The sequence below is a fragment of the Papilio xuthus genome, unplaced genomic scaffold (genome assembly GCF_000836235.2).
Source record: "Papilio xuthus unplaced genomic scaffold, Pxut_1.1 DF826949.1, whole genome shotgun sequence".
Classification (NCBI taxonomy): Eukaryota; Metazoa; Arthropoda; class Insecta; order Lepidoptera; family Papilionidae; genus Papilio; species Papilio xuthus.
In genome coordinates, this window is record NW_013531700.1 from 328,976 (window position 1) to 342,779 (window position 13,804).

At 36.3% G+C, this 13,804-nt stretch overlaps 2 protein-coding genes across 4 annotated transcripts in view; both read left to right on the forward strand.

Moving 5' to 3' along the window:
- Positions 1-236: 236 nt before the first annotated feature.
- LOC106120830 (RING finger protein 121) lies at positions 237-6,155 on the forward strand. 3 transcript variants are annotated; one of them, XM_013316286.1, is made up of 8 exons: positions 237-447; positions 866-900; positions 2,511-2,662; positions 3,003-3,184; positions 3,559-3,787; positions 4,115-4,217; positions 4,457-4,589; positions 5,011-6,155. In XM_013316286.1, the coding sequence occupies exons 3-8, from the start codon at positions 2,537-2,539 to the stop codon at positions 5,129-5,131; spliced, it is 894 nt and encodes a 297-aa protein (XP_013171740.1). In that variant the 5' UTR covers positions 237-447; positions 866-900; positions 2,511-2,536; the 3' UTR covers positions 5,132-6,155. The 3 variants fall into 3 exon arrangements, with proteins under 3 accessions (XP_013171740.1, XP_013171738.1, XP_013171739.1); XM_013316284.1 differs by having other exon boundaries at positions 238-447; positions 2,521-2,662; XM_013316285.1 differs by having other exon boundaries at positions 240-447; positions 2,521-2,662; positions 3,030-3,184.
- Positions 6,156-8,164: 2,009 nt separating this feature from the next.
- aif (apoptosis-inducing factor) overlaps positions 8,165-13,804 on the forward strand; it is a 7,048-nt gene continuing 1,408 nt past the window's right edge. Inside the window, exons 1-12 of the mRNA XM_013315918.1 lie at positions 8,165-8,398; positions 8,765-8,964; positions 10,474-10,617; positions 10,808-10,868; positions 11,134-11,270; positions 11,392-11,519; positions 11,782-11,969; positions 12,112-12,297; positions 12,535-12,690; positions 12,842-12,924; positions 13,130-13,255; positions 13,686-13,802. Of these exons, the coding sequence (XP_013171372.1) occupies positions 8,305-8,398; positions 8,765-8,964; positions 10,474-10,617; positions 10,808-10,868; positions 11,134-11,270; positions 11,392-11,519; positions 11,782-11,969; positions 12,112-12,297; positions 12,535-12,690; positions 12,842-12,924; positions 13,130-13,255; positions 13,686-13,802 (1,620 nt within the window). The 5' untranslated portion in view covers positions 8,165-8,304. The remainder of the gene's footprint in view (positions 8,399-8,764; positions 8,965-10,473; positions 10,618-10,807; positions 10,869-11,133; positions 11,271-11,391; positions 11,520-11,781; positions 11,970-12,111; positions 12,298-12,534; positions 12,691-12,841; positions 12,925-13,129; positions 13,256-13,685; positions 13,803-13,804) is intronic.

The window sequence follows — 13,804 nt, forward strand, 5'->3', positions numbered from 1 at the left end:
GTCGACGTCAAGTTGACATTTAAAGCTGACTTGATTAATTAAGAACTCTTCATCACATCTTCTTAATATCATAAAAACGAAATGTCATGAAATATAAGCATATAGTGTAATTGTAAAATATTCAAACAAGTTGATGATTTTCTTTCAAATGCCCTCACCGTGATATTTAAAATGAGACTCCATGAGACCAAGAAGCAGAACTATGGCCTTTCTTTGTTTCATACTCTTTGATTGTCAATTTGACATAAAGTGGCAAAATGGCAATTGTCAATGCAGGTTATACTTTTTGATAGCCTGAGTACAGTAAAGATACCGGAATTCTAGATTTACCAATAATTAAATTATGTAAATACTAGCTAAATATAAGCAAGGTATTATCTAATCGTTGTAAGTTAATATAATTCAAAAATAACCATGGATCTTCACCGGCCTGTTGATTCTAATAAGGTAAGTTTCACGAGATATTTTAAAGAATTTTAATTTGACTGGTGAAAGGATATTTATCCTTTATTTCATTTATTGATCTTAGCGAACCACTGTTTGCTTTTATCTTATCGATAGTCCAAGGTTAAGAGTTAAAACTAGTTGCAATCATTGTTTTAACTTTAGGTGCACTTGTAATTAACGATCATATTTAATATATCCGAATGTTGGATTAAAATGAGAGGGAACGGTGATACTTAACTTCAATTATTCAACTAATACCATTATTTTGGCTATTAAATAAATATATCATTTTAACATATTTTTCTCAAATCGTGTAAAGAATCAGATTTAAGTTACCTAATATATTATTTTTAAGTAGTGTAGCACAAAATAATCAGTCATTATTGAACTTAAGTAATTAGTACGTAAATCTTTACAGACATATGAAGACATGACAGCAGAAGAAAAATTACGGTAAGTGATAAAGAAAATCAGTTTCCAAATCTGCTAAAAATACTTCACATAGCCCAAAACGAAACAATCACTACAATATGTATTTTACTTAATACATACTGTTTATAAATCTTTGAACACCAAGTTGGTAAGATTATTCATTACTTATATTTGAGTAATTAAATGTCTTACAGCACTTCTATATCTTCCCTGCTGTATTTATGTAGGTAATATTTACTTAAAGATTAAGTATAGACCAGTTTAGTTTATTAAGTTATTTAGGACAATGATATTACTTGAAATAGAAGCATAAATATCTTACATGACAACATTTTTAAATGCTAACTTAACACTTATATGTGTGCATTTATGTACACAATTTATGTGCACAAGTGTGCGGTGTGTGTATGTGTGGTATTCAAGTGATTATTAAATGTAACGATATAGAAATACATTATCAAAACTAATTTGCCTATCAATATAACAAACAAACCTGTTTGTAATTGACATTTATGGTAAACTTGAAATATTTGAATTTGGAACATAATTTACTGATTGTACATATTATTATAAAATGCAAAAGAGGTATTTATATATTAAAACAGGCCAACAGCATACATATAAAATAGCAGAAAAACAAAAATCACACAAACATTTTATATATGTATGCCAATTACAGGCATGCACAAATTCCGTTAGACACATTTTTATTTATACAATTTTATACACTTCATGTTTATAATTTGGATAGTTAGATATAGCTTTTAAACAGGCGGGATCTTGAGCTGCTGTTCGCAGAACTGAAAGTAAATTTAAATGATGTTGGCCTAATCTATACAATTTTGTCAGACCTGGTCGCGGCGGTACGATTATGCCAGTTCGTTTATTAAATTATAAGGAAAGACACTATGGGATTGACATGTCCGAAAAGGACAATAGCCCCAAAAAATGATTAAAAAAAGTATAGCTTTTATATATAGTATGGTTTTTTCATTCTTTGTTAACCCCAAAGGTTGGCAATGCAAACAATAATATCTGTGAGATATCTCTTAAGATTTTACTTTGTTATTTTAAAATTCTTCTGCATCTTCTATTGTATTCAAATTTTACAGTTACATCGTCTAAAAGAAATAACTTTTAATGTCATTTGAATTGTTAATTAGTCAAAAAACGCTCATTTACAAACACAAATTACATTCACCAACATAGTGTTACATAACCAAATCCGTAGTTTTAAGTTGAAATCATATAAGTTACACTAATTTCGTACTAGAAAATTAACATAACAAGCTTCAAACCTATAAATGAACAATACCAATTCATCATCAGCTCACTATCCACCCCAATGAGGTGCTAGGACCTTGAGTTAAGGGTGACTAGGTCATAGGTCAAACAGAACAATACCCATTGATCTGCAAGAACTGTCATAGCCTCTTAAGTGTGCTTTTTCATGAGAAAAAATTACTATGATAATGCAAAAATGAATGCTTGCATATAGCATGAACAAAAGTATAAAATAACATTTAAAATTTACGTATACAATTTCTTCATAGCTACTTGAAGATTGCATCATAATGTCTATGTGTCACTTTAGACCCTAACTTCATGTCTTTTGAGTAACTAATGTTCAGTTGTCTTCAGATTTGACCACCAGAAAATGCATGAGTTGCATCGTGGTCACGAGTCCATGCATACCACAATGGTGCTTATCCTCATTGTCACACTTGTAGTGGCACAGTTCGTCGTCGTCGAATGGAAGAAGAGGCACTATCGATCTTATGCTGTAAGATATAAGAGCTATGTTTTATTAAAATTAGCACTCGATATTATCTTGACCAAGTGTAATTTCTTTTTATATTTAGCTAAAGGATGATCGTAAAATTGAATTGCAATTTATGGGCTAACTAATAAACTCAAAAACTACTAAACTTTTTTTCACCATTAGATTATTACATCATATCTGACTAACATACTTAAATTATATTGTTATAAAATGTTTAAAAACAACCAGACTTCCAAAAAAATATAAAAAAATAGTGAATGTTTTAACAAAAAAAAACCCATTTCCAATTGATTATCTCCACTATTAAAGTAGCAAAAGTATGAGTTTCTTTGCTTTCCAGTTTTTATTTAATAATAAAATTGTCCAGTTCTTTACAATGGTGTCAATGTGGTCAATTCCGTTGGCGCTGAGCTTCAACAAAGGCTGGTGGAGGTTCATCACAATATGGACTGTCTTTACCCTGCTCACGGGTATTGTTATAAGGAAGTCCACAGCTAAACCCATGTCTAATACTACGCCAAGGTAAGTACGTCATATGAGCATATGTAAATCAGGTGTCTGCTTGCTTGTTTGACACTTTATGAAAAAGAACATCCTGTAGCTTAAACGACTTTGTCGAGTGACACTACTTTACATACTTATCTATCTCCAGAATGCCATATAACTACAGTGAATCGAGTTTTTATTCCAAACTGGAACTGTGTCCGCACGAGATTATAAAAACATAATTAGTAGCCTATTTAGTTCTACCAGATTATGTTTTATATGTATGTCAAATTTCATTGATATCCTTTTAGCCGCTCTGGAGATACCTTCAAACAAACATCCAACCATCCATCTAAACTTTTGCATTTATAATGTGTTGAATTGAATCTGTCAATGTTTAATATCCCCAGATTGGTGTACAAATGGTTTTACCTAATATACAAAGTGAGTTGTTTCCTGGGTATTGTGGGTTACATCTTAATGATGGCGACGTTTGTTGGTATAAACACATTCTTTGGACACAAGCCGCAGCAGTGGATGGACGTGGCTTTGGTGCTGTTGTTCTATGGCCTCTACTTCGGAGTGCTAGGCCGGGATGTGGCTGAATACTGTACTGATAAAATGGCCGCCTCTATCGGGGTGAGTGAAATTATGTTTTTATTTTTAGGGTTCCGTACCTCGATAGAAAAAAAGTGGAACCCTTATAGGATCAGTTTGTTGTCCGTCTGTATGTCTGTTAAGATCCTTTTTCATTAAGTGATTCAGGAATTTTATTATTATGAAAAAGATTAACAAAAAATTTAAATTCTTGCTGCCACACTTGGTATTGTTAGTAAGTAAATATATTTGTCGCTTAGTAAAGATTTTTAGGGACAGTTTAAATATTGACTCAGGGAGTTAATCTTGGTGTTATGTGGGAAATTCAGAAGAGCATTATAAGAAACTATTTTTAATTGTTTATTTCAGTACTATACCAAGGAGGGCATTCCGACACGACAGTTGGAAAGCAACGTATGCGCGGTGTGTGGTAACCAGCTGATGGTGAATGTCAACGAGGAGGGCATCCTCGGTCAGTATTCCTTAGTGCTTGATTTTCTATAGCACTAATATTATAAATTCGAATGTTTGGATGGATGGATGGATATTTGTTAGAATTAGTCCAGAACAGCTACATGGATGTAGAACATAGTCTGGAAGAACACATAGGCTACTATTATAATTTATTTTAATACCGCGCGAACGGAATCGCAGGCAACTGGTAGTTGTCTGCAGTGACCGAAATGAAATTTAATTTATATAATGTTGTAGAGAACACGTACAAGCTGCCGTGCGGGCACGTGTTCCACGAGTTCTGCATCAGGGGCTGGTGCATCGTGGGCAAGAAGCAGACCTGCCCTTACTGCAAGGAGAAGGTGGATCTGCGCCGCATGTTCACCAACCCGTATCCTTTTACGCAAACAACGCATCTCTTATATGCTAATCTCGATTTTAGACATAATGAAACATCATGTATAGAGTATGAAGTTAATTTTTCTATACTTCAAAATTATGATTAAAAATGATGAGGGATAAAATTTAAACTGCATTTTATCCAGGTAATAATAATTCTTCATAACTTCACACAAATATCAAAACACTTGGGATTAAGCACAGCGCCATCTAGTTTAAATAATAAGATAACTTTATCCAACTTGAAAATTGATTTTAAATAGAATAGGAAGGGGCACTAGTTTTGATGGAGAACTGAATGAAGGAGGGCGAAATATTTTCTATCTCTGCGTGCTCTCCTTTGTTGAATAAAGCTAGGCAAGGCATCTTATAATATAAAAAACCTCATAATTGTGACCTTAACAAGCATTCAGCTGGGATCGCCCCCACATCCTGTACGGCCAGCTGCTCGACTGGATTCGATGGCTGGTCGCGTGGCAGCCGCTCATCCTGTTCCTGGCGCAAGGCATCAACTGGTTGTTCGGACTAGAATGAGTCCCCTTACATTGCATTATACATTTTAGTGACAGTGATTATTGTGTTTTAGTGACAGTGTGTAATGTGAAGTGTTCAAACACAATCAGAATTGTTATTTGGTTAATTTTGGTGCAGATTTTTTAATACTAAACAGAAAGAAAATGCTTGAAGATGACAAAATTGACAACTGAAACAGGTGAGTCCAACATAGAGTAGATAATAACAGAGAGAACAGTGTATACTTCTATTACTAAACCTGCACTAAGGGTGTTTAGTAGTCAATTAATAACTCTGATTGTCGCTAAGTGTTTGTGAACTGGCCACTGCTAGTTTTTTCGTCCGTTTTAATGTATTTACAATGATTTAATTATGAAATATGCTGAGGCTTTTTGTCAAAACCTTTGTAGACTTAATGTAGATTTCCACTGACCATTTTGCTACTTTTATATGGAATGTGAGAGACAACAATTTGTTTTTATACAGATATCAATAGTGGAAATGCACACTATTATTGAAATCTTTGTTGTAAGTTTCAACTGAAATTTGTCATATTGTCATGTCCCAATACAATTACTGTAGTGTGAACATACAGTCAAACATTGTACATAAAGTGTTCACATTTAATGATAAAGGTTTATTTACAACAATATGTAGATTGAATAAGATGTTGTCACCAAATTGATGCCATGTTGTTGGAAAATAAGGTCTCTATAATATAGCAATGGTTAAAAGTAGATCTCATTCATATAATTTTTGAGAGCTTAAATTATGAAATCCATTAGTCTTTTTTTCTTTTTTAACACAACTCACATAGAAGTAAAGGAAATGCATTTTTAAATATAATTTTTTAATCTTCTAATTCCCTTTTTTATTTATTATATATTTGTTTATTTATGAAATCTCTTCTCATATTCTCTTCTGAAACTACTAGTACCATCTGTTGTAAATCTTGCTTTATTTCATTCTCATAATAATATTTACAAATTACACAATCAAAATTAAAATGTTGTTACATTGTTCCTTTTTCCCTCTCACACGGTTTTTCGTCTCATTTTACTGTCATTGTTTTCTTTTTAATTATGTTTGTTTATTGCATTCTCGGTGGCCAGTAATTTTGGTCAGCGCCATCTAGTTTTCAATAATTACCAACCAATTATTAATATTTCTTAGCTCTTATTTTTTAATCTATTTAAATTGAATATAGTCAAAGATATTAAAAGCAAGACGATGTTTTTTTTGTATCTACATATTATTTGAATTCATCAAATAATGAATGTTTTAATATAAATTGAACAAAGGAGTAATATTATAGTTTTTGCTTTCATGACATAATTAACTGGATATAGTTATTTAGAGAGTTTTTCAAACTGTTACAGTATTGTATAAATATATGTTTGTAAATATAATTTATTAATTAAACTTTTATATCCGATTGCAATTATTATTAAGATATTTAGTACAAAAACATTTATATAAATGTTTGTTACTATAGAAAAATGCTAAAAATTCATTAGACAATTTAAATAAATATAAGCCTTATAAAGGTACGCGTCCATTGGCCCGCACCGGACGCACCGCACGCACGGCTAGCAATTTTAGTTTGTTTTGTATGATTTGACAGCGCTGCGTCTATCATCAAACCAAATCCGTTTAATACGTGCGTGCAGTGCGTCCGGCGCTGGTCAATCAACGCGTACCTTAAATGTATAGGAATTATGCAAGTATTTTGTGAAAGCGTGAATTTTATTTGAGTAAAAAACTTTTGTAAATTAATTTTTTGTAGCTATTTATTATATTGTAAATTTACATTATTGTGTGTTTTCAATTAAGACCTTCGTACACACGGCAACGTTAATCGTGGAAACTAATATCGTGCGGTTGCGTGCCCGCGCTCCGTACACTACATTGAATCGTCGACGCAAGTCTACAACACTCACAGGAATAGCGACTACATGTCAATTGATTTGCTCCGCCATCTTGAAAATCGTAACAACTTACGACGATCTTGACAAATAAGTTGAGAGCAACTGATGAAATCCACGAAATAATGACAATGGGCGACTCGCATTGTATACAAAACTCTATGACTATGTAATACGTATGTCGCATGTCGACTAAAATAGCCAGGTTTTGTAGATTTTCTTTGTTTTGTGTACGAAGGGCTTTACAGTCCCGAAATGTGTACAGTCGTGGATGTTCAATCCATATCCAATACCATAAAATGTCATTTGACCCTCACAATAGCATTAAATCTAAAAATTGTAATAACATACATACAAAAGTGCTAAGAATATTTTATGTTGATACATTGCTTTACGTTATTCGATCCAAAGTATAAAGCGAATTTATTTATTTGCATCTCCAATACGAATACAATAACACAAGGTTTGCTTCACTCTGTTCTGCTTATAAACCTCTCGATAAAGCGATATGTATTATGTCTAGAACTCATTAGTTTTACCGACTTAAATCTTGTCATGTCTCTTGTTATTGTGGTCGTGTTGTAATGTTGTGCACTAAATTTTGTAACACATATGACGCAATATCTATTGAGACAATTTTATAATAGTCATATAATAAGATGTACGAAGGTTTATAGAATGTTTTGTACAGCAAATAAATTAGTTTTAATATTTTAAACGACTTTTATTCATACAATCGATCTCCCAAATATCCTAGTAGCTAAGGGATCCGAGTAAAAGTAAAATTTGTCAGCTTTGGTACTACCAAACCTACCTGTTGCTAGACTTGACGACTTGACTTAAAATACGACTATGTTCTCCTTTATTCTGTGTAAATAATCATCTTTGCATGGCCACTTACGTGGGGTCAGGTTTTCCCCAAAGTTGCGGCTTAATTTTTACGGTCGCCTAATTGCCTGTCTGTCCCCAATCTTACTTGGGAGATAGGAGGTCAAGAGGACTTTGATCATTAACACATCCAGTTAAGAATTATTTAATTTTGATTTAGCAAATATTTAGCAACAAACCTCCTTATTCTGTCGTAATTCTGTACACACGCTGCGGCCAATAACGATTAAAGAAAACAAATTTCCATATTCAACTTTCAAATACGTCACATAGCATTTATTCAGAATAAAAATCAAAAGTTATTCTTCAAAAACTAACTCAAAAATAATGTAGATAATTTTCGCAAAGCATACAAAAGATAAATTTCTGTTTAAATTCAAAATGGGTACCATACGATATTGCAACCAAATCAAAAGTTTGAATCACATTTTGGCCGCGAGCAACCATAATATCGGTCAAGCTATTGTTATAACAGGTAAGGTATTACAATTTTTATAATAATCCTAGCAGATAGATCCTCCTTACTCTTTTCTACTCAAGTGGGGTCGGCACAGGATGAACTAATCTGTCATATTCCTCTATCGGCCATATCTGAATCTATACCCTTTCCGTGCAATCCATCCTTTGGTAGATCTCAACAAGATCAAATTATTAGATTTATTTTACGTAACTTGAACCTTAATAGCCCCGTACATTTAACACGATTATATCTTTGAACAGTGTCTAGCGTGCTTTTCTACTCTAGTAGAATCATATTCTTTGGTATATCGCGAGGGATTCCCATCTTGTCACTTTCAGCTTATAAAAATCTGGATTCGGTTTAAACACTTTGTCATTGCAGCCCGCCACAAGAGTTACTCAAAGGACAAGGATTGCTGCCGGGACGTTCCGCAAGCTGAGGGCAAGACGGTGGTGCCGTGGCCTCGCGCGCCCATGTGGCCTTGCAACTTCCCTGAAGAGCCGCAGCCCCCCAATTATGACCCCTACAAGATTAAATCACCGGATGTGGTCGTGCCACCCCTACCACCCAGCAACGCCAAGGTAATTAGCTCTTAGCTTATTCTACAATTCCATTATTTTGTTTTAGCTTTAGAATTTCACCATTAAAATGTTTGGACATTCATTTAAGTTTTGAATTCATCTATTATGCTGTTGCCATGATTTAAATAATGTACATGCAAGACGGTCGTCGTTGGTTGAATCGTTTTCCGGTGATTTATGCAATAATTATTTACCTTACAGTTTAAATATCATATGTTAGTGCGTTAGACGAAATCAGAGCCCTTGAGCGTCCAATTAGAGATCTAATGAAATCCAGCTTGTGCTTTGTTTGTCAGCGGACTGGATTCGTGTTCGTGACGTCAGGCCACCAGGACCCCAGGCATGGCTACCCGAGTTATCCGCAGCAGCAGTACCACCAGCCGCAACACATGCAGACAGGCATACCGCACAGTGAAATGGAGCAGGATATGGAGAAAGAGGAGGAGCCGAAGGGCTTCTTTACCACTCTGAAAGAGTTGCTCGGATGGAAGAAGAAAAACAAATCCGGCAGAGATTCCATGATTGCAAAGAGGATCTTGTAGGCGGCTGAAGTTGCGAAACACGAAAGAAAACTATAATACCTCAAAATTCGGCAATGTAATTCAGTTTCAATCTTTGAGAATTTCGTCCAACGCACTAAAAACGATATGGTTGTCATTTCAAAAGTAAATTTCTTTGGCAGGAAGCTCCAAGTGGCTCCACACAGACAACGAGCTCGAGTAACTCGGCCGAAAGTTTGAATGCTAGGCAACCGAGTCCGATTAGGAGTTGGTTCCAACAGACTCCGATCGTTCATCCGGACAATTGGAAGAGAAAGTCGATGAATAAAATGCAAAGACTGGAGAACGAAGTGGGGTCGGAGGTGACGCCTCGGTTGGGCTACCACGGCAAGACCAAGTACAAGTACGCGTTCCACGAGCCCTGGAACCCCCTGGACCGACTGACGCTGTTAGCGCAGGCAGAGAAGGACGAACATCCAGAATTGCAACAGTCTGCCAATGCCAATAACAAACAATTGACGTAGCATAAGGGTTCTGATTTCGTAAATATTAAACATGTAATAAATAAACAAAGAAAAATCACTTATTTTTATTTTATTAGCGCCAGTATAGATAATAATTTTGTCCGACACAGAACTAGTTAAAACCTGAATAATTTTTTTTTTCAAATTCACAAACTAACTTATTTCTTACAAAATTCATACAAAATATAAAATACCTTGAATGAAAGTCCCTGAAAAGGAAAATAAAATACATACGCTGTATTAGGACTAATAGTATTAAGTTTCAAAATCGAATTAACTAAAAGTCAGATTTGATTGCACTGGATTAGTTGGAACTCTACTTAGGTATTTAGACGGACGGATATTTCAAAGGGAGGCTGTAAAGTAAGGTGACTGTTTAAGGGGATTCTGAGGCCGCCAGTAAAAATCTATTGACCATTTGCAGAATTCGAAAGAATTTAGCTTTGATATTAAAGCAATCAATGCTATGTATTGCCCTCCTCCAGCCAATGCTGGAATGCCGACGGACGAAGGGCCCTTGCTCGATGAAACCGGTGCCCGATCCGCCGCCCTGTCCGCCCCCGCCGCCGCCGCCATTCCCTTGGGTGTACGTGTGGGGTCTCGCCTCCTTCCTCGGCACTGTGGGCTTGGTAAGGATTTCTTGTATTTACAACAACAAAGTATTAATTGTCAATAGCAACTCACGCTCCTTACCCAAAGTAATTTAGGCAGAGTTTACGGACTTCAATTTTGTGCGATCCTGCCGCACCTCTAGCCTTGGGTTACGGGTGCTCTTAAATATTTAAGATATCATCTCATCATATTTAAAATTATTCGCAGATTTACAAATTATATTTATGGAAGGAGGAGCAGGACAAACTTGGAGAAAATATACCAATATGTAAGTATTTTTTGGCGCTGATAGATTTCTTAGAAGGACCTTGTGTTTTAAATCGTCAGCTCAGGTTCATTCTCTCAGGGCGCGAGCCAAACCTATGTAAGGGGTGATCAGGTTTTAGTCAATTGCGCAGAACTAATACGGATGATTAGTTGATTTTACAGATTTTCAAATGTCTTCGCATATCTGCATTACAATCTTTTCCTTCACAATATGAAGGGGTTTAAAACTACTATTAAATTGTAGATAACTAATTATCATGTCGCAGGGCGTCCAAGGCGTGTTATAAAGCGGCCATTCCACGAGAAGGATATACCGCCATGTGTCCAGTACTTGATAATCGGTGCGGGAGCGGCCGGCTGGGCGGCCTACAACTCTATCATAGAACACGATAAAACCGCGAAGGTGAGTTTGTTTTAAATGAAGCAGGGCCACTTAATCAGAAGTGCGTTCTCTTCAGGCCCGTGTAATTTTTGATACGATCTTCAATGCGATCCTGAAATTCAGTCATTACAACTTTTTGTAGGTGTTTTTCATAGCGAAAGAAGACTGCTTGCCGTACAAACGACCCCCGATGTCAAAGTACATGTGGTGGAACCCCGAGCCGCCCGATATCAAGAACCTTTATTATGTTCAGGATTGGAAGAAGAAAACGTATGTTCTTGGTTTACCTTTTTGTTGTAACTCTAATTTTTTGTCTAAATAGTGATGAGGTTCCGATTAATCATCATCATCAGTCACTTAAGACTACAGTTGAGAGATTCCCATAATTTTTATGTTTCAAGACTTACCTGGTTTCGGTTAACGCTATACATCTAAATTTCATCTTTACTTGTGAATCCTTAACTTTATTTCCCGATGTCTTTCGAGGACTGTACCTATTTGCAATTCACTGCTCAATATAGATATATTTTAGAATGTACCTGTCTGAGTGTCGCAACTTTCTGGATCCTGTGAAGTTCTATCGCAAGAAGACGGGTCCGGCGGTCTCCATAGCGACAGGGTGGTGCGTACTGCGCGTTGACGCTGATAGCCACGTCGCCTGGATCAAGACGCTCTGCGGCGAGCAGCCCATATACTACGAGCGATGTCTGATAGCACCAGGTCGGACTGAATACGAGTAGACTAGAGTAGACCAAGCAAACACTGCAAAGCTTGGTGTATAACAATGATGATTTCTTTATCGTTTCTAAATAAGGGGGCATTTTTTGTCTTCTAGTTGTCTATCTTTTGTTTGATGTGTCAGGTTCCAAACCGAAGCAGCTGTCGATGTTTAAATCCGCGCCCAAGGCGGTGCGTGATCGCGTCTGCAACCTGCGCACTATCCGCGACCTGGAGATCGCGTACCGTAGTGTCAAGAAGTCCAAGCACGTGGTGGTGATCGGAGGAGGCCCGCTCGGCTGCGAGCTCGCCTGGTACCTCGGCAGGATGAGTTAGTTCTACTACCTCATATAATATGCTGGGCGTTTATTACATTGTGATAGTGTTCGTTTATGCTGGTGATGAGAAAGTAACTACTCCTGCAAATTATTGGATTTTGTGTAAAAAAGTTACGTTTCTCTTTTTAGTATTAGTTTGAAATTATGAGTAAAAGGTGCTGTTCTTTAAAATTATGTTAGCGCATTGGATATTACAATTAACAATAAATTTGAAATTATTATTTTTGAAGATAAATTGGACAAGGAGTTAGACCCGGATCATGAGCCGATAAAGATAGTACACATTTACAAGGACAAGGGCATCATGGCTAGCGTGATCCCGGAGTACCTGGGTGAATGGGCAGCTGAGAAGATCAGAAAGGAAGGCGTCACCATTAAACCTAAAAGTATGAAAATTTTCTAACTACTGGATTGCGTTTGTGCCAATAAATATTGCCATGTCTTTGACACTGCAGTTAAAATCTATTGTAACATTGTCACTCCCTTCGATGTCATAACACGGTTTTACAGTATGCTAATTTGTGGTATGTTCGATAGCTCAAGTATACGATGCCTACCAGTCAGAAGACGGTCGTCTGGAGTTGACTTTGTCTGATGGAACGTCACTCGTCACAGATTATGTATGATTTGATTTCAAAGATATTACGATGTAGAATTATTTATTGGATTTGCAAACATTTAATTACAAAATTAAATATAGCTAATGTCACTTAAGAATAATGGATAATTTTAATAGCGAATTTTTTAAATCGATCCAATAGTTTGCGAGTCTATTTGCTAGTAACAGCTTTTTCCCTTGAATATAGACTTATTATGTGATTCTAGGCATTTGTGGCGGTGGGCTCACAACCGCGTATGGATCTGGCGGAGCCTTCGTATCTGGAAGTTGACGACGTCAATGGCGGCTTCGTGGTTAATACGGAACTGATGGCCAGGACGCATTTATACGTTGTAAGGATGTTCATCATCATCATCATCATCTCTAGCTCACATTACGTCTCCACCGAGGGGCTCGGAGCCTACCCTGAGTTAAGAGTGATAAGACCATACTCAACCACGCTGGCCAAGTGCTGGTTGACTTCACATATTATTTTTGAATTACTTCTCAAATATATGCAGGTTGCATCACGATATTTTCTTTCACTGTAAGAACGTCGGATAAATGTACTTATGTAAATCGGAAATCGATAAATACATTGGTACATGACGGGATTCGAACCCAAGACCTGTAGATGGCAAGTCAAGTGTTTGACCCCTGAGCTACCGACGCTCTGTAAGGATGTTAATATTAATATATTGGCTCTCCATTTTCATTGGCAAAGCGCATAAGTTTTATAGTGGTGCTATTGTTTATGGTTATTACTTGTACTTTATCACATAGGCCGGTGACGCGGCTAGTTTCTACTCGCAATGGAAGGACACTCGGCTGCGACTGGATCACTACCTGAACGCGCAGGAGCAGGGCTACGTGGCAGGCGCTAATATGACCGGCTACTGGAC